At 36.8% G+C, this 22,385-nt stretch overlaps 1 protein-coding gene across 1 annotated transcript in view; it reads right to left on the bottom strand.

The window, feature by feature from the left end:
- The window catches only part of OTOG (otogelin), a 104,873-nt gene that overhangs the window by 20,411 nt on the left and 62,077 nt on the right, over positions 1–22,385 (bottom strand). The window contains 9 exon segments of the mRNA XM_050898197.1: positions 169–393; positions 3,246–3,429; positions 3,807–3,896; positions 4,964–5,100; positions 6,098–6,266; positions 6,902–10,761; positions 11,172–11,251; positions 11,964–12,081; positions 20,731–21,009. Of these exon segments, the coding sequence (XP_050754154.1) occupies positions 169–393; positions 3,246–3,429; positions 3,807–3,896; positions 4,964–5,100; positions 6,098–6,266; positions 6,902–10,761; positions 11,172–11,251; positions 11,964–12,081; positions 20,731–21,009 (5,142 nt within the window).

Raw genomic sequence — 22,385 nt, 5'->3', positions numbered from 1 at the left:
TGCCACACTCTTCAATTATTTTTACCTTGCAACTGTAGATACAAAAAAGCATGTATCTAATTCCACAGATGTGGTTACATACAGTTTCACATTAATGAAATTATCAAGTATATAAAATTTTATCAGAACTGCATCTCTCTCAAAATGTAAGCTTCTGAAATAGTTAACATACATAAGGATGACAGCTGCTGAAGGTCTGGTTCAACACCAGTCTTAAGCACTCTGAGCAGTCCATGACTGAGCAATTAGTTTCCTGATGCCTGTCTTCTCCAACATACTTTAACGTATCTGGCACTTGCCAGCTGTCTATAAAAGTCGACGGAGCATCACTTTTGCTTAAAACTGTCCTGTTGGGTAGCATCAGGTCATTTTCCAAGCTTCCATCACAAAAACCTGTGTATTACCAGAAGAAAAAAGCACGTTAACACCGCATGGTTCATTCTGAAGTATGTTTGAAGTGGCATATTCAAACAAGTAAATAGCTTTTAAAAAACTTATACAACATGACAGTATCACAACCCACAACAGATGTGGAAAGTCTCTGGTAGATCAAAATACACAGAATTCAGACAAATTAAGCAAAGCAAAACTAAAGATGCATCTATGAATTAAGATGGGTGAAAGGAAATATATTGCATATCAAAGATCTGTTTAGAGAGCCCAGCTATGGCACACAAGCTTCACCCCTCAGTTGCACAAGCACTAAAAATGTATTTTAAAAAAGGGTAGAAAGCACCTTCATGTATAGCAACAAATGAAAACCATAAATGTTATCAAAGAGGGAACTCCCATAAAATGCCAAGATGCTTATATGATATTGTACTTCAGAAATACTGTACTATTCTACTTATGCTTCTGAGCAGTCTTAAGCACCTATTGGCTTAAGCTACACCATAAGAGTGCAGCTTCTGGCACTTCCAGGTACACTTATATTACCCCTCAGCTGGAAAAAAGAAAAAAAAAAAAAAATCAAACTTTTCTGTATTCACTTCTCAGAAGGCAGCATCACATTTTGTTTCTGTATAAACTAAGGTAGTTGACAATTTTGAAACACTTTGGAGCAAAGGAAGCAATGTAACACATGGAGAGTGACTTTGGTCAACAGAGAACATCCAAGTATTACAGTAGTCTCCTCTGGAAGGTCCTTTAAGAGCCAGCAGGTACAAAAAAAGCAGAATGATGGATCAGTCCCCCATTCTTTCTTCCTAATCACAGTTTCTGAGGCTTTTGTATCAGACTTCTAGAATGTTTTCTTCTGATATCTCCACAAACTTGCATGGCAATTTTAAATCTTTATCTGTTCAAAAACTATTTGTAGATTTAACCCTTTTCTACAGAACTGGTCTGTTTTACCATTTTTCACCAATTCTTGATGACAAGAGCAAGCCATTGACAATCAGTGATGCAGCAATATGCATTCAGAGAGTAAAACAGCTTTTGAGACTGTAGCCATTATTTGACCAAAAATGTTGCTAGTTGAACTTTTTGAGGTTGTGAGTCTATGCAACACAAATCGGAAGTACTTGATGGTTCTGAGAGACTTCAAAGGATTGCTATCATGTCTGAGATATCTTTTTCCACTTCCTCTCTTACACGTTAACAAGGAGATGTAACGCAGCAAAACTAAGCCTTCACATTTAGTTTTGCGGGATCTAGCTGCAGCTAAAACTGACATGTTTGCACTCTCTTTCACCAGTTTTGCTATAGAGATGTCTATGTTCCCTTCCCACATTCCTCATCTCCCACACCAGCTCTTCACCAGTTGCCATGTTTGCGTGATCCTTCCACTGTAAAAGACACTGTTGTCTCTGGCACAGATCCTTCCAATGGATGCTTGTGCTACAAAACTGTAATGGCGCTTTCAGTTTTATCATTTCCATGAAGCTGAAAAATCAGGATCTACCAATACTGCAGTTCAGCCAAAAGACATCTGAGAAAGCTCAAATACAAGAAGCAGACTAACACAGAAAGCACAGGAGATCAGGGTAGACTAATTTACCCTGAAAAGATGCAGTACAACCAGCTCATTTAAAGCAGGCTCTGGTACGTCGCACCAGACAGCACTGTGCAGGCAGACTCACGCAGAGAATCCCAATCAGAAATGAATACCAGAAAAATACAGCACATTCGCTGAAGAAGTTGTACTTGAAACGCCATTCACAGAAACGTGTTGTCATCTAGTTAAAGCGCCTTGTAAACCAGGAACATAATGTTCCCAATTCTCCCTATCACAGTAATCAAACAGGTAAAGGCAAAAGATAGTTTCAGGATAACTTGCATCAGGCTTACTAAAAAATACAGTCTTTACTTTCTTGTTTCTGTTTAATCTAATTACAATAACAATTAGTTCAAACAGAGAAAGAATGACATTGAAAACAAAAGTTAGGGCAAATTACAGACAATAATCCAATTTCAAAATGGCAGTAAACGCAAACTCTCTTCCTTTGTGAGAAGCACATTACTGTCTGCAGGACTTGGAACTGGACTGAGCTATCACTGGTATTCGATACTGAGCTACAAGCATTTGCCCTTTCTGAAACTGGAAAGATATCCACTGTAACTATATGAACTCTGTAACCCTGGTTTCCAGCTCCAATTTACAGCAGATAAATTTAGATTCAGGTGTCACAGTAGGGATTTACATCAACAAATACATGCTTACAAAAGCTACAGCACCAACAGCTTATTCAAGGTTATTTTTTTATAAAGAAAGAAACAAACTACGTGAAACTATTGAGCAGACCTAACAGAGTGCAACATCGTGATTATTTAACCCATTACTATTAAGAAATTCCCTCTGAACTATTTCCTCCAACAGATAAATTAAGATTAGTTCCCTCAAGTTAACATTTCCTGTGAATTAGAAACTGAAAATAGCACATATCGCTTCCTATCAGATGGATATCAAGCACTAAATCTGTAAATGACCTTATTTGACATTATGGATTTATGCCTGACTTACTTATTTGCGTTTGGTTACAGCAATCATGCCTGTGATTCAAACAGGTTACAGTGAGAAGCAACACTATAGGTAAAAAGTGATTACATGGATAGGTATCAAACATAATTTCAACAATTAACAAGATTAATAATAATTTAATTTTAATAGTATCTTAAACTTTGCAAAGATCTGCAATAACTCTTTTGGGCCAGATCCTGCAAAAGATAATTTGTATCATTAGGAAAACGTGCCTCCCTAGCAAAGCATCTGAATGCCTTTATTTCTTGCACTATTCTATACTTACCACATAGTCCCAAAGCTCTTGTTTCTCTGGTACTATTAAACTCAATAATCATCACGCCTGTGTTGTGAAACCACTGAATTCTGATTTTTGTTGGGGTCTCAACTGCATACTTGAAGCCCGAATCCTCAACTTTGTATCCGTATTTTCTAACGGTAGGCCAAGCAAATCTTGAATTTACTGTGATCTAAAATACACACAGAAAAGAGGTTAAATGTCAGGTACCAAGTGCTGTAGGTAGAAGAACTAAGGCGAGATTCTCGACAGCTTAGGAATCTAACTCGTAACTAATTTCAAAAGAAGTCAGGCTCACCTCCACAAAGATAATATAGGTACTAAAGAAACTAACAGTTTATGTGCCTTGCTCTGCAACTTACCTCATTAACTGTCCTTGTATCACAGTTTGACTCTTTGAATTTACAAGCAGTTTACTAAATTACAAAGATAGAACAATGAATTGTATTACCTGTTGTGTCCTACTCTAATCTTCATGAGGAGGCAGTTGATTACAGAAGTAAGATGCTATCTAAAAGGCAAAGAAAAACTAACCCTCCAAATACTTACTTTTCTACTTAAACGATTGATAATAATTTGGTTTGATACATAGGTTAAATTCAACATTGCCAGGCACAAAGAAGTTGAATTTGAATTACTCTGTGGAGAAAGCAAAAATACATCAACCATAGTCATGATGTGCAAAATCTTTATACATTAGCTGCTTATTGTTTTTAGGTACTGGGACATTAAGGATTTGGTGGGGTATGTTTTTAAGAGAGGAAAACTGCTGCTGATCATAGTTTCAAGTCTGGACTACAAAGTTCATCTGGATAGCATTCTTGCAAAATAAGCAAACAAAATATTATGATCTCGTTGTGTTCAGCAACTGTGTTGTATCACCCGATCTTGACATTACAACAGAAATAAAGGTTTTCAGGAAAAAAAAACCACAACACAGTGGACTAGCTGTTTGGATACCGAAAAATATGAACTACATATCCGAAGGTGAGCAAGAATGAGACTTAGAATGATGAATCTGTATGATATACGAACAGTACAGAAGTAGTGGATCAGAAATACATCCATACTTCCCAAGCTACATGGTGCTGAACAAAACAGAAAGCACTGAATACAACAGAAAAACAAATCTGGAAGTCATAAACATATATCCTTTTTCCTATCAATCATATTGAGGTTCTGGAATTAACTTCCATAAGGTACTACTTGGGACCAAACTTTGTCATGGACATTCATATGGACATCAAAATTACCTAGCTTTCATAGAAGAGACTGGAGTTTAAAGAGTTTCGTAAAAGGCTCATGAAAAATTAACTCTTCATGACATAAAGCCAGTCTACACTAACCATTAGGCAGGATACCCATTAGGGTTTCTCTCTTCCCTCTCTGAAACAACAAGTATTTGCCCCTATCAGAGACTTGGAACACACAGGGTGGTCTAAATTAGTCTGACAATCCTACAGTCTTTTATGGCTCTAAAGATTGGTGTTTCCAGTGCAAATTTCTCAGAAGGAACTATGCATATACAGTCAGGTGATAAAGTGCCATACAATTTATAAGTGTTGTAAAGTAGAAGTACAATTCATAGATACTGCACAGAAGTGAATAATTAACCACAACTACATAGTATTACTATGCCCTTCCTTTTAAGATACATTTTATTAGCAGTACTGAACATCATTTGTTAGCTGATAAATGTTAGTTACCATTCTACAGTCAAGGACGTGGATGGTTATAGTTTCATCTCGAGTTTGACTAACAACGTAGGATGCTTCTTTGAATAAAGCCAAATGATTTCCATCATAGGTTACAATGCTCAGATCAGAGAAAATTGTGCAACGACCTAAGAAAGATAAAAATAAATTAAATGTTTTTTCTAACTTATTTTAGAATTTCTGTAAATATTACAAAATATGAATATAAAACAATAAATTTTATAAGATTAACTAGCTTACTAGAGTTTCATATATGTGCACATATTTTCAGCTATATTTGATACTGTTGCATCTCGGTAAACAGACAGCAGAGTCAAATCCTGCATATTTCAGTGGGACAATCTGCACGTCTCTGCAATTAGTTATTTTCTTACAGTTCTTGCCAGCAAAGGTTTGTAATTTTTACAAACTGCAAACTGGCAAAAACATGATTGACAGTGGATCATGCTGGATCCTTAGTTCCCTTCTAGTCTTGTTCCTAAGGCAGGAGCTCATATGGAAAGTTTCTTTCTTCCCAGTCTTATTGCTAAAGCTTTTGTGTTTCAAAGGGCTTGGAGTTCTACTCCTAGTTATTTCAAACTCTAGAGCATAAGCAGAAAATTACATTGTTTATCTCTGCATCCTTTCTTTGCTATTATGGACCAAATTGAATTTTCTTTAAGGTTTATATTCTTCCTGCCCAATTCTAGGTAATTGATGGGAGTGACTACAGTACAGCTATGCTTCCAGAGTCCCCAAGCTGTTAACAGAGCTAGTCAAAAAAGTCTAGGGAATCTTCTCATCCTGAAGTAGATATAATATGAACCAAAAAATCCACTGGCTGTATTGACTAGGTGTCCTCCGATTAGACAGAAGACAAGATGGGTCTAAGTCAGACCTAGACATGTCCACTACAGATACCTAAAACTGGGTAAGAGGAATATCCTATGTTAAAGGAGCATTTTGATTTCATTCTCCTGGATGTAGAACTAGAATTATAAACTGCGTTAGACAATGAGTAACCCGTACAATATGCATCTTCTATTTCTACACCATGGTATAGAAGTGTCAGTTCTTAGCCTTCTTACATAGGCATTAAATTGTTACCTAAATTAACTTCAAAAGTATTGCATAATTAAAACTTACATGCACATTCCCACTTTGGGCAGCATTTGTCACCATTCATTTGAGTAGCAAATCCTAAAACTCCACAGCTGGGTTGAGTTGCATTGTATGGGCAGTTCTGCGACTTATTAACTTGGATCAGTTGTCCATCCAAGCAAATGTGTTTTATGCACTCATTCTCTGTGATTGGCTAAGGCATATTTAATAAAAGACATCGGTTACCATTCTTATCAAGCTAGTATCACAATATTGCAGAGTATTTGCTCAAAAAAGGGGCTCACATTCTTCAGGTAGAGAATACTTATGAATCCCCATGACACTGATGGAAGCTACAAGTCAAGAGCAACTTTGAAAACCCGACCATTCTGAGAACAGTTCAAAACTGCTGTCCTGTTGTAAAGTGGAGAACAGCATTATTGAATTTTTAACTTTACATTAAAAGAAGTTGAGAAGGAAAAGTATGGAAAGGCAGAAGTAAGAATAATAACAGGGATCTCTAGAAAGATGTACTTTAAGGAGGGCAACATAACAAAAAACTGCCTCGAACAATATGAAGCACCATATTTTGCCAAAAAACCATTCTTGTAGCAGTCACGCTCAGAAAACTGAGGCCCAAAACAGTGTATTATAGCACTTACGAAAACCATTATGCGCAATGAAATCATCCAAAGTTACAGATATAATCGAGAAAATAATAGGGCTCCCTGTTTGATACAGATATTTTCAATCCTAAAGATCAAAGTATGGCTCAGAATTTTTTTTCAGTGTGTAAAAGTAACCAAGAGCTATTCAAAACTAAACAGATAAATATTTATAGTTACTCACTGTACAAGTTTGAAGAGTTGCTGTTTCTCTAGGCAGCATAAAAGCTGATGCTGTGACTCCTGACATGGCTTCAGCTGTTTCCAGTCCATCAGAAAATGTTGTAGTCAAGCCATAAAGCGGTTTGGTAGATAAATAGGCAAATGAAGAAACTGATGGAGCTGTTGTGTCATTTGGATGGTCAGATATCATTAGCAGTGAACTCACAGAAGGCGTTTGCACCTCAGATGATATTTCAAGTTTTGAAGTTTGAGTAGTACTGACCGATGACGCAGCTATAGAAGAAAAATGTTTTGGTCCAGAGGATGAATGTATAGTGGACAATACTGATACACTTACATTAGAAGGAACTGTAGTTGTGTTCGTGAAATACTGAGAGTAAAATGTCTGATGCGTTTCTGGGGTAACAGTAGCACCTTGAGTACGGACGGCTTGGACTTCTGTTGTTAATTCTGGCTCTTCAGATTTTACTGTATCAAGGGACATCGCTCCTTTTGCTTTTGAAGTAACAGAAAAATAGGTGGGCTTCACAGAGCTTGTGATGGATTCTGTTACTGCTTCTGCTTTGTCTGAAGTTGCTGATACAATACTAACATTTTGCCCAGTACTGCTCATCATTGAAGAGGCTGAAGCTGCAGCTGATGAACGAGCCGTAGCCAACAACATTGTACTTGCTAGAAACGTGGAACTGTAGGCAGTGGTTGAAAGCGTGACTTGCTTAGGCAACACCACAGTTTTCTCTGTACCACTTTTGCCTATTGATGTGGATGGCTCACTCCCCATCACGATGGGAATCTCTGTTGTTTCTGGTAACAAAACTGATGAAGAGGTTGACTTCGATTCTGGTGAAGCTGTAGTTGTTTCAAGGGTTTGACTTGAATCAAGTGGTTCAGTAAACAAGGCCTGCCATGTGAATTTTAGACCAGTACCTGCCTTTTGTGTGGAAAATGAAGGAAATGCTTCTTTTTTAACCGTTGCTAAAGAAGAGGAAGGTGCAAGCACTTCTGGTGAGGAGGGGAGAATTCTGGTGCCAAAAATCAAGTCAGCTGTTGTTCTAGTTGGGACCGTAGACTGCAAAACAGAGGAAGTTCTTGATACATATGGCTGCATGACTGAATCTGTTAAGTGCAACTCTTTTTCAGTTGGTAAAATAACTTGTGTAGGACCTACTGAGGTAGGTAATACACTTGAATGAATGCCTTCAGGTAGTGAGGTGATTAAGGGGTATGAGGAAGCCAATTCTACTGTAGCTTCAGTTGTGCTAAAGACATGTTGTGGCTGACCAGTGGATTTTGTTAGAGTTTCTGCAGGATACTGGTAAATTGGGGTACTGCTTTGGCTTGTCAACGAAGGCTCAGAAGTCTGATGACCAAGTTCCACAGCCTTCTGAGTAGAAAAATGTGGTATAGCCATGGTCTTTGTGGTCTGTACTGAAAGTTTATCTCCTGAAAATGTCTGCCAAGAGAAGGGGCCTACTGAAGATGGAGAAAAGGATGGCTGAGCTGTAACTGCTGTAAGTTTTACTGTATCTGTTATACTTTGGACTGTAGATTTCAATGCTGTAGAAACTATTTTAGTTTCTACTGGATATTTTGGTGTGGTTGTTACTTCCGGTATCATTTGTGTTAAAGAAGGTGAAGAAACCAATTTATCTGCTAGATACTGAGAGGTGGAGAAAGTGTAAGAAGACTTTGTTACTGGAAGTACCACAGAAGGGTACAGAGTTGATTTTTCTTTGGCTGTCATTACTTTTTTGGTTGTTATGAGCTGACTGCTGAATTCAGAGGATGGGGAGAACATGGCATAAGTGATATTTAAAAAGGGTTTGCCTGGCAATTTGTCATGTGATACTGTTGTTATTGGACTTGATTGTTCCATTATAGTGGATGAAGTAGAGAAAGTCAGGACTGGAGAGGTCTTTTCTGTTGGTAACATAGATTTTGCTATAGTTGTTCTTGGATATAAAGAGATCGTTTTGTGGGATGTATGCACAGGACTGAGAGCTGTCAGTGATGCTTCTTTTCCATATGAGGGTAGTGAAGGAAGAGAAATGTTTAAAGAGATTACAGAACTTGATGGTGAAGAAGGGAAAGCAGATGGCTTTCTAGTAGAGATGCTAGTAATTCTTTCCACTTGTGATTTATCAAGCTGTGTTGTCAACAATGTGGTTTCAGTTGCACTAAGGAGAGTAAGTGGAGATCCAGTGACGGATGTTGTTTGAGCTGACTCTCTTTCTGTAGCTACAAAAGGAACTGTGGTAGTTTCTTTTGATGAGATAGAGGTTTTCATTGCTGATGTGGTAACACTACCTGAATATCCTGAAGTGCTTGTCTTCACTGTACTTGAAACCGGAGTTGACTTGTATTCGGTAGATGTTTTTCCAGAAAACAAAGTTGACTTTGCTGCTAATTCAAAAGGGGATGTTATTTTGGATGTTACCTCAACAGACAAAGGTGTCACTCTGATAGCCTCAGCCACAACAGGATATTTAGTGTATAATGTAGTCAGGAACTCTGTTGTGTTTAGAACTATGTATGAGGGATATCCTGTAGTTGAAACAGTTTTAAGTGTTTTTTTTAATTCACCTGAAGCTGGAGAAGCAGGAGTAGGAACAGACACTGAAGGTCTTTTTGTAGAAAGAGTGACAGATTTTTCAGTTGTAGAACTAGGATGTAGCAAATATGGAGGGAAATAGGAACTTGACATATGCTCCACACGAGATGTTGTTTTGCGAGTTTCCTTTTTGTGAGTTGTAAATGATGACAAAGTTGTTTCTGATGATCTCTCTTGAGTTTGCAGAGTTGCTGTCTTTGGACCTAGAGTCGTAGTGAAAGGTACCTCTGCAGTACCAGTCAGGCGTTGAACCATTTCAATAGGAGGTTCTGTAATTGCCTTTCCTAATGAAATAGGTGGTGTGGATGTTGGTGAAAATGTAGTCTTCACAGTTTGTTTGGTTAAAACAATTGCTGCTTTTGTTGTTGCTGAAGACAATGGTTTTAACAAAGACAAACTAGTGATCACAGGAGAAAATGATGTTAATGTAACATTAGCTACTGTGGTAAAAGACTGTCCTTTGCTTATTTTTGTTCCTTCTGAAGTTCCTGTTAGGTTTACTGGTGGTGCATATGAAGGCATGCCCAGAGGTGGCGACGTGGAAAACTGGGGCAGATATGCAGTAGTTTTTTCTGTTACTAATTCAAATGAACTGGGTGTAAATGTTGTAAGTCCTTCTGGTTTTACTTGTGCTTCTTTTGTGGGAAGTGTTCTTGTGGCTATTTCTGGTATTTCCATTATTTTAGTTTTGACTGGAAATTCTGTTGTTCTAAGTATAAGTGGTGTCCCAGTAAAAATAAAAGTAGAAATTGGCTTGCTTTCTGATTCTGTGCTTGTAGTCACTGCATGTGTAGCAGTTAATGTCTGAGATTCTGTAGCCCTCAACAGTTTAGTGGAACCACTACTGATCAGTTGTGTCTTTGTGGAAGTTTCTGAACTGACAGTAGATGGAAACAATGGAGAAACATCAACGGGAGAAGACAAGCTTACATTAGATTTTGTTGTCCCAGACATTGCTGTAGTGCTTCTCCCAGATGTCATTTCTGTTGACTGTGAAGAAATATTTGATGATAAAGTTATGGTTGGAAGTGTTGTATTAGATGTAACAGCTGAAAATTCAGTTTTCCCTGTAGTTGCAGTGAGTTGCAATTTTGAAGCAAGTGTTGTTTCCATGTCCTTTGCTTCAGGTACAAGAAATGAAGTTACCGCTTCACTGATCACTGCCAAAGTTGTATTTGGTGTTATGTGTGAAACTGCTGGTGTTCGAATGCTGGGTGGCAAAGGTGGACTATCATCTGCAGGTTCAATGCCTGAAATTAGACACAAGTAAATAGTCTGAAATTTATGAATAATTATAGTCACGAAGGTAGCAGAGCTAGAAGGAAGTTACGTTAACTCACATAACTCTGATCTTTTCAATTGCCTTTAAACTTCTAAAATTCATAGACAAATTAAAAAATAAATTCATTAAATCATTTGCTGCACATCTAATGTTACTGAAATGTTTTATGAAGAAGGAACATCTTTCTTAGTTTAAAATTTGTCTCAGATTTTTGAGGAGTGAAATTATTTTAAATAAAATGTATGTTCAGTGAGCTCAACATTCATGTAACTAAGGTCATAGTTACACAATTTTAAGCACCAATATTTGAAAATTTGACTAAAGACCTAAGAAATAAGCTAAGTATCATACATAACATATATAATTTTTCAAACATACAGTCTTCAAAATACACGCATCTTTGAGTGATTTCATCCAGCAACATATTGAAAGGACAGGCAGGGATGCATCCTTCCACTCTAAAAGAAAAACAATAAGTATTAACTAGTTGAACAGTATCTTCTGGATCAAGCATTTAATTTTAGGAAAATACAATTTATTTATAAAGTATTTTTAAGTAGACAGTCTTGTTCTATCTAAATGTCATCACCTCAGTGTACTCCTTCCAAATGTCATTGCCACGGCTTCCATTCTCACTCAGATCTAAGCTAAGGCTTGAACTCCATGCTACTCAGCCTTTGAAATGAACGGTCGCAGGTTCAATAGCAAATGCTATTGTTCAAGAAACGCCAAACATTTTTGCACACCTAAATCCAAATGCCAGTTTTACCAGACTTCGCACAAATTCCAATTGGAAGGAAAAGGCAAGGAATATGACAGATATGGCTGTTGCAATGCCATAATGAAAAAGTAGGGGCACAACTATTTGCAAAAAAACCCCAAACTTGTAATCACCTCTCTTTATTAAGACTCTGTAATACCCCCAGCTTAAAAGTTAAAAATATACTAGTCATTCCAGATTCTGACAATAGTTACCTAACAACTGAAATGTCACTTTAATGTAGCTGCCACAGCAGGTTTTATTCCATTTCTTTTCTCCTTTACTTACCTCCTTATACAAGAACACAGTCCTGCTGTACTGAGCCTACATCTGGTCCCTCATATTCTTACTATGCTGCATAAGTATATTACGCAAATTACATACTTTTCCATAAAAATACAGATACTTACTTGGGTACTGCCTGACAGGTTTTTCCCAAAGGGTCCCTGCATGTCTTGAAACAAGGGCTTGTACAGGCATCATAATGCCATTCACATGCAGAACGGGATAGAAATTTAAATTTGACATCTGAAAAACAATCAAGATCTGTTATTCTCGTATATTTCTAGAAACACACACAGATACATATCACTAAGAGGCATGCTTTAAGTTCACTGCAGCTCTAAATCTCTTACTGTTTCTACCTGTATTCTCTACAAATGAAATTGGTAATATTTTTTGAACTACTAAGGTCTTTAAAGCATAGACGATTTATGTTTATGCAGAGTATATTAAAGAGTGCTGGCTCTGCAGCCTGTTTTACTCTTTGTAGTACAAAACATGACATTGAATTAGCCACATTTACTGCATATTACAATCACTTGAAAATAGAGCCAGGCAAGTTAGAGCGGTTGTTTAAGTTTTAACAACTCTATCAGCAATGAAACTATATGTTTGGTTATTCAAAGAAAATGCAAGATTAAAATTATGTTGATTCAGTACAATTATTGCTATTGGAATCAAAATAAAAAGCACCAGTTGGATACACTGATACTCTTTATAACATAATGTATCATAACAGTTGTTTACTTCATGTGTAAAATTTGCTGATATAGTGCAAAGGTGTACATAAATTGTATGATACAATTGTATTTTAAAACCCAAACCAAACACCATTCCAAATAAAGTAAGCAGAAATTATGCCAATTTAGGCTCTTTAAAGCAATATATCTTAACAGTTGACCTTCTCAAAAGCAGTGTAAGATAGCCACTCCAAGAGAAATTAATTCAAACCTCAAAACATTTTGAATCTGAAATTCTAACTGCTCCTACAAGGAACAAAGCAACTCAGACGAAATGAGACATGTAGTCTTGCAAAATTTAACTCAAAACACATTCTTCACCAGACAAAATAGTACCAATAATGAAACATTATGGCAAATTGAAAAAAAAAAAAAAAAAAAAAAATCCCCCCAAAACCAAAACCAAACAACAAGAAACACCCCCCCAAACCCAAACCGCCTTCAGCGTATCTATGCAGATAGTGTTTACTGAAAGACTTCAGATTCACATTAATTGAAACCCAAAGTACAAATTCAGATAGAGGAAGAGTTAAACTTCAAAGTGAGAATAAAAAGAAATAAGGATCAGCTATACTTCCAGTGCTTATCAAATTATGCAGGAACTTTACAAAATTAAAGATTGAGTGTAAAATCTGAGAGAAACAAATTTGTGGCAATCATCATGTGGGTGACATGCACTTACATGTTCAAATGCAGCATCATGCTTTCTTTTTCACTACAACCCTGCCCCATCTGCATGCAGAATGGTTTCCCACACTATGCTAGATTAGCCCAGTGGCTCTTTCAATGCCTGCATGACTTACGCAATATATCTGGATTTCAGTAGCTGAACTACGATAGCCCACCCCAGCTCCTTCCTGTAGCAGTCAGGGTAGAGCAGTGACACTTCCTTACATTTATGCCTACAAAAGACCACCATCATGACATATGGTCCCCTCTAGATTGGTAAACCTGATCTTAGAGCTATGTTGTTCAGAGCCTATGAAGAGTAGCTGCTCTTAAACAATGTTTACATTAATGACCAGAAAGAAAATGCTTACTACTTAGAAAAAGTTTCCATTTTTGGTCTTTTGAAGTCTTTTTGCTTTGAAGTTTTGCTGATCTTTGCTTGACTGAGATACAAAGAGAGTAGCTCTTTTACATCTTCTTGGAGACATTAAATTTTTCCATGAAGATCCTAAGAAATTGTTCTCCCTGCAATTTAGGGACATCAGCCCTTATGGGTAATTATTTCTCTGCCATTATTAACCATTAATGTCTTTTTTTTTTAATACCTTAATAACCTTTAATACCTTTTTAATACCTTTTTTTAATACCTTTAAGAGAATCATTTGTATAAATCAAACTCAGACAAAAGAGTGTGTATGTTGCCATCTAGTGTTATCCTTTTTACATGCCACTCTATCCAAGGACATAACTTGTTACTGCTTTTGAAAACATGATTCTTCCGACAGTAACAAATGCATTTATAAAGTTACATTCCCATAAAAGCTAAGTACACGTCACTGAATTCTTCTGTGACCCCTTCTAGTGAAAGCAACTCAAGTGGCTTAAATCTAATAGAGGAAGGAAATTATTTCAATATATTTTGCCAACAGATGTATGGGGTTTTGTATGTACTGACAGGTCAGAGTGGTAAAGTTTAAGGACAAAAGAAGAAGATATATGACAAAAAGACAGAACGTATCAGAGACCTGTTGGCACAGGCAATCACCAACAGCAGTAATAACCAGCAATAACAGTATATCCAAGTGGAATCTAGGAAATCTCATTCATCAGACTACCCTAGATTAAGTAAGGGGACAGATCCATAACTTAACTCTTGCCACAAACCTCAGCATTAATCACAGAAGAAGTTTCAAACACAATAAAGGCACAAGCTTTGCAGAACACATACTGTAACCTGACAAAGAATGTTAGTTTCTCAGTTTAGCAGAACAGCGATCGTGAATTAACACTTCCGAGCACTGGGATTAACGTACCATCTCCCATTCTCCAAAATTAGACTTTTATGAAATGATTGCCACATTTCCCTCAAGCTTTCCTACAGATTAAGTTCACAGAGTTTGCTGGTGTTGCATGTGTTGGTAGGAAAGAGAGCGAATTTCTACATAAAGGCATAGCATTTATTGAGTGGTTCATAAACACTGCTTCCAGTTAAGAACGAACAAATCATGCTTGTCTGCAAATTTTTGTCTCTGCTTCTGCAGAAAGAAGTATGGACAACAGATGAATTCATGAACCTGGTCGTAAAAAATGTTTTCAAAGAAGAGCTTTAGAACCAATGGACATTTAGTTTTCCAGTCAAGGGATTTTAGAGAATTGAGTATGCCGGGCCAAGCTGTATTAGGTTTTTTAGTGTGTAAATTACATAAAAGGACAGACCAAATCACCACAGCAAGAGTTGAATATATTGCATGAATTTGTTTCCAGTATCTCAAAAGTTTTCCATATGTCTCAGTAAACCCATCAGATATAGTGAAATCTGTGCTTAATTGTGAAATATGAGAAAATGCCTTTCCAGCATTAGGAGAATGCCCGTTCAGTCATTCATCATATTTAAAGTTTTCACTATTGGCAGTATCACTTCTGGAATGCCTAAGCAGCCCAAGGACCTAGCTGATTGACTGTGCAAGCCACTGGAAAAAAAAAAAAAAAAAACAACCCAACAAAAAACCCCACCACACAACAAGATGCAGTTCCTGCTTAAAAAGTTTAGACTAAATAGAGATTAGATAGAAAATGAAGAGGAGGAGAAACAGAGGCACAGAGTCGTGTTCTGAACTAACATGAATTCAAGACTAAGCCAAGAGAACAATAAAGTATCTCTATACCTAGCTAAAATAATAGATTATTTTGCCTCTTTTTAGTACATACATCATATTAACTATGACCCCAATACCCACAATCATTAGGGTATGAGGAAAAGCAGTAACAAAGTGCTTTAAAGCCATTCAAGCATCCCTCTCCCTAAACTGAAGGAAATATTCCTTTCACTCTCTGTATTGATTTTAAACATTATCTTCCACGTCAGACCAACCTCAGCTTTATTGTTACTACAATACTGCTATTCCCATGACAGAAACTACCACAGCTCAGAAACTGTGGATTTCACCAGTGTCATAGCACGAATGCTTTATGCTAGCCAGGATGCTAATCAGCCACCTCCAGCACATGCTTCCCATTTTTTTAATACTTAAATTCCCCCTCCAGCAACTAGTAATACGAGCTTACTGTACTCTGTGCAACAGCACAGTTCACCCACAACAAAAGAATGATACACAGTTTACAGACAATGAGTCAAGCTTCTTATATCAGGCATGTGTTCCTCAAAAGGATTTGTCATGGCATTTGAAAATAACCATGTGTCTCCTGGTGAAGTCTACCAGCATTTGTTTTCTGTTCGGTGACACAGCGAATCCTTCACAAAATGGTAAATTATGCCCTGGAGGACAGTCGCTCCAGTTGACATGCCAACTGAGCCCACAGTTCTTTTACCTAACAGGAGCTGAGCTATCGACATGTTACAGTACTGCAGAAAGCTTTTGTATGAATGCAGGCATACACGTTGCCAAAGAGAATATATTAAAAGATATTCCCCAACTCCATTGTTTTCTCACTTGCTTGGACATCAGAGAAGCATTTTGTTCCCTGTATCTTATGATTTTCATTCTTCATGGCTTTCAAAAAAAATTCTGTGGTAATGAGAACAGTTGCTACCATTTAATGAAGAATTTTAATTTTTTATCACTGACAGACTGTGGTGTTCTGTTGAGTCGCAACAACCTTTCTTAGTACCTTGGTCACTTTTTTGTGTGCTGAAAATTCCTAGTGTTCACAAGTCCATCCTGCCTTTTTTTTCTATGCTGACTTTTACCTCATAGGGACAAAATTTGCCATTGTCAGAATCTGCATATTATGAATAATTTCATGCTATGCTCAAAAAATGGCTATTTACTTTTAAAAAAAACAGCTAAAATTTGAAATGTTCTAATGTTAATAAAAGGTTGTATTTAAAAGAAAGGTTTTAAAAATAATGAAAAAAATTAGGTATTTGGATTTTCATTCTCACCTGACACTTTTTTCTGTTTTGCTACTTTTCCCAGATTTCAAAAAGATCTAGTAGGAACAAAATTTGCTTTAGAATTAGTTCTATTTATAACAGCAGCAAAACTCTGCTAGTAACGTAGATTGCCTATCTCCTCAGTTACAAGTTTAGAAACATGAAATCCTATCTACCCACTTAACACACACAAACTACTAACAAACTCTGCCCATGACTTCTAAGTTTCTGCAATGAGAAATGTAAGCAAATATCACTGGAAAAATTGAACTTTGTACCCAGCCAAAACATCACTGAAAGCAAAGTATAATTATCTACCTCTCAAATACTTTTGTTTTAGTTTACTATTACCATGTTAGAGGAATATAATCTTGTTAATGTAACTATTTAATCTTCTCCTATTTATTCAGTCAAAAATGGAGGTCAATGTTTGTGGTATAAATAGGAAAGACGTTATAATTCTACAGTAACCTCATTCTGATTCCAAGAGCTACTGAGCAGATGTGTTCAGTGACATACCCCAGATTTGCAGGTACAACAACAGTTGCTCAGCATTATCCAGTCCCAGGCCCCATGTCATGATCTTTTGGACTGAGAAAGCATATGAGCTCAAATTAAACTTAAGAGCAACTCATTATAAGTAAAACAGGACATTCTAGAAAATTAATTCTACTGATGGAAATGGATAACAGTAAGTTGAAGTTAAAATAGTCAACAATATCACTTAAGATGCAAGATGCTTTTGTAAAAAAGACGTTTTTCATTAAAATTAATTTAATTTTCAGTTTTGTACTGTTTCTGAATGTGTTTCAGTTCATTAAGATACAAACATTAAAAGCAACCAAAAATGCCCTGTATCAAACATTGATAGACACCGCTGTGCAGTGTGCATATACTTAGTGCATCTTGAGATTTTAATTTTAGCTGAAAATTCTCTCTGAGACAGGCCTTATATTTACAGCAAGTTAGCTGTTAAAGCACATAACTAACATTATTAAGAACTTTGCTGCAGAATTTATATAGGGCAAGTCACATTTTTATAATATATATCAAATTAAGTCACAGTGATCTTAAAAAGGTAAAGCATATATGATAATTCTATGAAAGGTAAAAGGTAACTAGCTTGAGCATATTATTTTAAAAAAGGGTAAGAAAACTGCAGCTATATCCATAAAAAGACCATCAATTCCCTACATCCACTAGTTTCCAAACAATTTCAAATGTGAATTGATCGCTCGTACATGACACCTCTGTGCTTCTCCATCTGGTAAGACTAAGTGTATTCTTTCTTTTGACTGAATGCATACCAATCCATTGCCAGTAGAAATTCCTGCATAGAATGCAAGATGTATTTTCTTGTGAGTAAGTATATTCTAGATATTCAAATTCAGTTATCAACTCAAATCCTGAAATGTTTGTGGGAACAGGACAGCAGACAAATCTAAGTATAATGAAGATAACCCAATTTAAAAGCTGAAATGACTTCTCATGGAAAATACTTTGCAGTATTAGCCCATCATATCTGCACAATTTATAGTCAAAGTATTTCAATGTGACAATATTTATTGCTATGAAACTGGAAAAAGTGACTCGTCAGCTGACTTTAAACAAACACGTATCTATTGCTGTGGTGATCAGGTCATTTAAAATTCTTCCTTTTGAATGTGCGTCACACAGCATGAAGAAGTCTCACGAGGAACTTTCTGGCCAAGAGGATTTACTGGGCCTATTATTCTGCTCCCGATATTTATCCTCTGATTCCGCAGGAGTAGCTGTTCCCGGTTCAAGAGTTCCTGATCTAATATGCAAAGCATTTACAATAGTCAGCAGGAAACTCAATACACTTTTGCCTGTGCACTCTGGAGCTGGTGTAACTTTTCCATTAACTTAAACAAATGCTGCTGTATTTTTAGACCATGTAATTACCCTACATCAGCAGGCTGGCCCTTGTGAAAGTACACTGGAGAAAGATTCAAGCCCTATGTTTCTCTGCTTATAAAACTCTGAAACCCAAGCCCTCGGATGTGGTGATTAATGAAATGCCTCTTGATCATTTGATCTGATCCCACTTGCTGAGGTAAATTGTTTTAGTTTTCCATTGGCATAGATAGGATTTTTTGGTATAATGACTGGAGGGTAAAGACTTCACACTTGAAAAGACATACCACTCTGTGTTAATGGACGACCACTGAGAATTGGAACATGTTTTAACCTTCTTCATTCCTCCCTCAAAGATAAAAGACTAAGGAGATATTTTTGTTATGTCCAAGTTCCTTGCTTGAAATGCTGTACGAACATCCTGGTAATAGCATTAGCTCTGTAATTCTGCTGTTCAAAACCTCAACAGCTCTGTGATTACAAGCATTTGTCATGAGGCAACGGGCATTTGGCAATGACAAAATCTGTCATTTTTTTCTGAAGTTGGAGTGTGCCAGTCAACAGCTGCATTAGGCTGTCAGCATAATGCACCGCAAAACATCGGCAGATTCACAATGACACCATTAACACTTTAATTCAATGTTTTGATAACAAGAAGCTCCACGAGGCATACAGTTGGCCTCTTCTGTCATAGAAGTCAGTGGCTGCTTGAGATTTGTCTGTGCTGAGATTCAAAATGGTCACCATAAAACATGGCCAGGCCATGCTTCATTTGTTACAATATTTCTTTTTCTTTCTTTGCTTGTAAAACAAATTTTGGTTTCAGAGAATGAAGAACATTTTTAAAAAATGGTATTGCCAAGAAGACCTATTAAAATACTTCTGCTACCCCAATAAATGAATTACTAATGCATTTAAAATTACAGCACAATAAAAAGCTTTGGAACATAAAAATAAACGCTTGTAGTGATTTTGGAATTTTATATACCACACAAAGGCCAGTGGTTTCAGGAAGTAGTAGTTGTCACTGAAGTTTATAAATAAAGTCACGTGAATGCGTTTGATGTATCTGATGTATGAAGACAAGCAGACACTAAAGCAAATGGTGGTTTTATGAATAATCTGCTTTGCTTTATTTTACAGGCCAATATAACTCTTGCATCTTGTTCTTGACCTGTAAGGCCATCTTCATTTCAGCACATGGTTCCCAAGTGTTTAAGAATATGTGAAAACAGCTATTCTTATTATTTCATTTCCTTATTAATGTAAAAAAGAGCTTGATTGATTAGTGATTTTTTTAATGTGTGTTTTTTGTCATCAGTTCTTGTAGAAGCAACTTCTAGATCCAGTTCCTATGAAGGGTCCTAAAAATCTCTCCTACATTTCTGATCCTTATGTCTCAGTGGAATGGGACTACTATTACAGGAATGGGAATCTCTCAAGTAGGTAGAAACACTCTCACAGCAGTCTACATTGTGTATGCAAAAGCTGTAGCTGTCCAAGAAACATTAGAGAAACAGACATCTAGATCCCCAAGAAGAGGCACGTATCTCCACTTAAGATGATGCCTGAAACACTAGGGGATAACATCCCAAAAGGCAGAGCCTCTGTGAGTGGGTACATGGATAAAGGTCAAGGTGTTTTTCAGGGGAAACATGAGGTTTGAGAGGTGTAATCTACAGGCAATGTCCTTAGTGCTGGATGGCATGACCTCTGAGGAGGCCACAAAGCTTGCAATGAGAATGCACTGTACAGAAAACTCTCTCTTGGCGGCAATCAGAGAGAAAGGAGGAGAAAATGTCATCCACAGACCTTAGCTTTTAGAGATGCATTCAGTTCTTTTCTATTCCCTTCATGAATCCATTATTCATCAGCATGAATCTTCTACTCCTTAAGAATTTCCTCACCACTTACAAAGCAAGTATTGCCTAGAAACTATACACTAGGCTATGTATTTCCAAAACCAGTTGGCAAATATAGCAAAGTTGTGTGTTAGGCTATTTAATGGCTTTTGACAAGAAAACAGAATCTCATCCTCACTACAAAGCTCAGGGAAGAACATTTTGAGCCTGCGTGCCGCAGATTACCCACAGCTCCCAGTGATGTACGGGACAAGTACGCAATCTCGTCACCTCTGAAAATATCAATAGCATTTAGCTTGTATTTTCACAGGGAGCAAACTGCTGTTCATAAAATACAACTTTAATTACCTACCTACAAGTTTAAAAAGGGTCGACAGTCTGAACTCCTCTGAATGATGGTACTTCAAAAGCTCAACTGAAGAGGCTGAAATGTGGATGAAGTATCCTGGTTTTGCAAATGACTCAAAGGAATTGTATCCTGAAAGCCATGTATTCTTGTGAATGACAAATGTAGATCTGTTGTGAAATGCTTCTTTTTCTTCCCATTTAGAAAGAACAAGAGTATTATTGGAGGCCAACTGAAGAAAATAGTTTGGTCTCTCAGCCGTTTCAAATGAAATCAAATTGGAATCTGAAAAAAACACACAGAACTCATTTACTTGCTGATATATGCATAATAAACTAAACTCATTCTGAGGTACCACTACTGATATTAGTAGCATGAGCAATGAAAACTGACTTTGGCCTTATCAGTGAAAATAGCCTGAATCTGGTAAGAAAACATACTATATATGGATTTCAGAGTGCTAGATTCTGATGGATATTTAGTTTTCTAAATACCCTACAGATTTTAACAGGAATACAAGCAGATTAAGACATTTGCCCACACCAGGATAAAGGAATATAGCCCCGCAGTCAAGCAGAACTTCAGTTTACAGCCTTCACTAAGCCATTTATTTAATAAAAATTTAAACTTCATCAAACTAGCTTTACAAGTAACGTCTGCCATCAGGAATTTATAGCTTAAGAGCTCAGTCTTTCATTAGAAATAAACAACAAAAATGTATTTTGCATTCAGCTGACAACTTTATGTCTTAATCTCTAAGCGGTCAGCTCTCTAGCCCTTCCCCTAAGAATGTCAACAAAGTCTGTTTTCTGGCAAATGTACCCACATGATACCTTACCCTGAAAACAGTACTGCTGATTTCAAGCAAGCCTCTGTACAACCAATTGCAGAGTGGCAGATTTTGAGCCTGTTACAGGCATCTGTTGCTCACAGAATTACTTCATTCTATTTTGCTGTAAACTCTGCTATTCTCTTGAAAACAGCCATTAAACTACTGTAAAATCAACTAACCCTCCAGGCCTGGGTAGCATTTCTTGAAAAAAAAGAATGCATATGAAAACAAATGATCTCTATTAAACAGATATACTATCACATTCTGGTATAACACTTCTGGAAGACCAACTTGTTTTCCGAGCATAAAAACTGCAATTAATCTGAAAAACATAGTGGCACTTGTGAATAACTTTTTATTAATTGTCTGCAGCAAGCACCTATTTGATAAGTATCAGACAGTCAGTGTGATTTATAATACGTGCCATATAGCCAATCAGTACCTCAATGCCCAAAACTTTCCATTGTCTACGATTTGTCTGAAACTGATGAAATACATCCATTTTTCTGAGGTACCAAAGAACCAAGAATGCAGACACATTAGATGAAAACATGGATATGAAAAATACCTTATTGATTGTATAAACTCCTCTGTGGCCAAATGATGAAATGCCATTCACTCAAATTGGACTGTAAGGCACAAATTCCATTTGCCAGGTTAAATTCTGAGTGAGATTTTTATATGGGAATATAACAGTAGGACTGACCTTCCCTTTCCAAACCTAAATTGAACGCAATGTACAAGTATCTCAAAACTATGACTAATAAAAGAAATCTGGCCCTGGATATTCTATTACATGAGTTCTTGTGTCAGTTCTACAGACAGCAGT

Source organism: Gymnogyps californianus, chromosome 5 (assembly GCF_018139145.2).
Source record: "Gymnogyps californianus isolate 813 chromosome 5, ASM1813914v2, whole genome shotgun sequence".
Classification (NCBI taxonomy): domain Eukaryota; kingdom Metazoa; phylum Chordata; class Aves; order Accipitriformes; family Cathartidae; genus Gymnogyps; species Gymnogyps californianus.
Note: the sequence above shows the minus strand (reverse complement) of the source record. Positions and strands in the feature narration are given on the sequence as shown.